The sequence below is a fragment of the Orbilia oligospora genome, assembly GCF_000225545.1.
Source record: "Orbilia oligospora ATCC 24927 unplaced genomic scaffold scaffold00188, whole genome shotgun sequence".
Lineage (NCBI taxonomy): Eukaryota > Fungi > Ascomycota > Orbiliomycetes > Orbiliales > Orbiliaceae > Orbilia > Orbilia oligospora.
Window position 1 is genome coordinate 827012 of NW_011645745.1, and position 2458 is coordinate 829469.

The window sequence follows — 2458 nt, forward strand, 5'->3', positions numbered from 1 at the left end:
ACTAGGACAAGCTAGGAAACCATCAGGCACTGAGCTCAACACATTAATCACGGTATCAATCCGATTATCAACTAATACTCAGCTCAGGTAGCTCTGCTAAGGGGGTTCCGTCCATGCAATTATTCCAAAGCACATTGCCTGACTAGCACCTGATTGGCGTAGTTGACGGAGGTATCGGTTTATTCGCTAGGAAATTTGAAAGGCGAGGTCAGTATCAATGTGTACGATCAATAGCTTAAAATTGACGACGTGGCAGCGCAGCTCTTAGAAACATGTGCGATTTCTATCCAAGTATGCCCACTGGATTCATGGATTCTGTATACTGGCTTTGCTTATATAGGACTGCTGATTAGGCCTATACTCAATACCAACCCAGTTCGCTCCAGAATAATAAATGCTGTCGATGTATATTATATTCTGTGTATTTTTTTATGAAGGCGTTGAGTGCTAGTTCTCTTGTAGTTTCACGTTTGCTCTCCCGTTTCGGTTTCGACAAGACTCTTTACTTGGTTGTTAACTTCAATTGAGGTTCGAAATATCTGAAAATGGGATCCGCTCGCACCCTCCACCGTTCAGATTTGCATCTAGAGTCTATCTATGCTGCTAAGAACCTAGGTTTCTACGATCGCGTGTCAACATCTTTAGATCATTCCGCGGGGGAGGACATGGCTACAGACCAATTAGCAGAGCGTCAGGCCTCCCCAAGTCAGAACCAATCTCTATCCAGCAATGTCATCTGCCCAGACCATCAGAGCGAATATTTTTCTCGAGAGGATTCTTATATGAATTTATCATTTTGCGAATCTTGGCCTCCAGCTACCTCAAGCTCTCCGCGCCTAGATATTGATCCAGATCTCGATCTAATCCCCTCACCAGACCTTGACGTGGCTATGATGGACCTTTCATCACCGGCCTATATGCAGCTCCAGGCCGCGGGGCTTGGCGACGAAGCGAACTCTATAGAGTCTGCTGCAGCTATTTTTCAAGCTGAGGCCGCCATCCCTGGTGTACAATATGGTAGGACATCCGTGTTTTCCCCAAATATATGTATGCACACTTAGCATTACAATTTTGATACTAAAAGCTAAGTAGACCCTCTATGCGCTCTTGATGGCGCCACTTTTATTCGGCTTACAGAAAATAATGACTGCCCCCAAACTGAGACGTTTGGCGAGGAGAAAAACCTCGTCCTTGGCACTGGTGCGGATACTTTGCCCGCTGGTTGTGTAAGCCTGCAGCCGAAACAGCAAGAGGCAGTCCCAAGCAAGTTGGCGATAGGCCCGTACAAGCAACTGCGTCCCCGGATGCCAGTCAACCAAAGGCCAAAAATAAAACATTGTCGAGATGTTTCCAAGCTTGACTGCGACATGAAATTCACCAGCGAAAAGGTTCTTGGTGATCATATTAGAGATGTCCATGGAATGAGAGCATATCCATGCACTAAGCCTGGTTGTACATACCGAGCCGCAAGATATGACAATCTCGCTGGCCATCAGAAGTACTGTAGCCCTGAGACTACCGTAAAGAAACGGCCCCGCGCTTCATCACAGTTACCCGATTCTTCCTCCGCAAGCACAGGCCGGCGGTCAAAGCGCCACTACAACGCTAAGAATGCACAAGCCAGGGCATTCGAGCGGCGACCACAGTCGTTATCCGTAGGAGCCTCTCCTCTCTCTCATACGGCTGCAAATAATGATAAGGGAACGATCTCTTTCGATCAATTTCAGGGCAATGGCTCCAACTTATTACATTTCTTGTCCTCCACACTGATGGGAGGTGCCATTCTCTCCCAGGTTCCCTCTCTCCAGTCTAAAGCAAATCTTGCTGGTAACCCGCGTGCACAGTCCAAAGGCGCTATAAAAGCCGAAAACGAAAGACTTAGGGCTGAGAATCACCAATATCAATGGATCCTTAGGGAAATGCTAGCTTCTGCTTACAGGCCCGATAATTATAAATCCGAAGATTGATTCTGCATAGCCTACGTATAAGGTTTCGGCGGCGGTTGGGGTGATTGTGCTCTTCCTCCTTATTTTTCTTTTCTCCAGCCTTGTCTATTCTTTTTCTTCTTCTCCCCTTTCGCACTCGCTCTTTCAAATCTTCCTGCGCCCTTTTTTCCTTTTATTCTTGTTTTTTTCTCTTTCTCACAGAGTTGATGACGCGATTGTTAGTGAGTAGAAATTGAGTGACATTCCGAGTTTAGGACTTTATGAATCCGATATATGATCATATGAAAAGAGTTATTATAGTTACCTAAAGCTTATAAGTCTACAGGCATCTATGGGCGGTGCCTCCGTGAATACAATACCCCCCGACAGATCCAGCTATCCCATCGTTCTCGCTGATCATTATTTGAATCAAGAGCAACATGAATTTCCAAGGGGAGCAGAAATATCCTTTCCGAAACTGCCCCAACAAGTCCATCAACTCACTCCTCTCGTACAGATCTGTATTTTAATAT

At 45.9% G+C, this 2458-nt stretch overlaps 1 protein-coding gene across 1 annotated transcript; it reads left to right on the plus strand.

Annotated features, from left to right (window-relative positions):
* Positions 1 to 545: 545 nt before the first annotated feature.
* AOL_s00188g257 (uncharacterized protein) lies at positions 546 to 1967 on the plus strand (the record flags this gene model as incomplete). The annotated part of the gene is made up of 2 exons (XM_011128505.1): positions 546 to 1017; positions 1093 to 1967. The coding sequence occupies 2 exons, from the start codon at positions 546 to 548 to the stop codon at positions 1965 to 1967; spliced, it is 1347 nt and encodes a 448-aa protein (XP_011126807.1).
* Between the last annotated feature and the right edge of the window lie 491 nt (positions 1968 to 2458).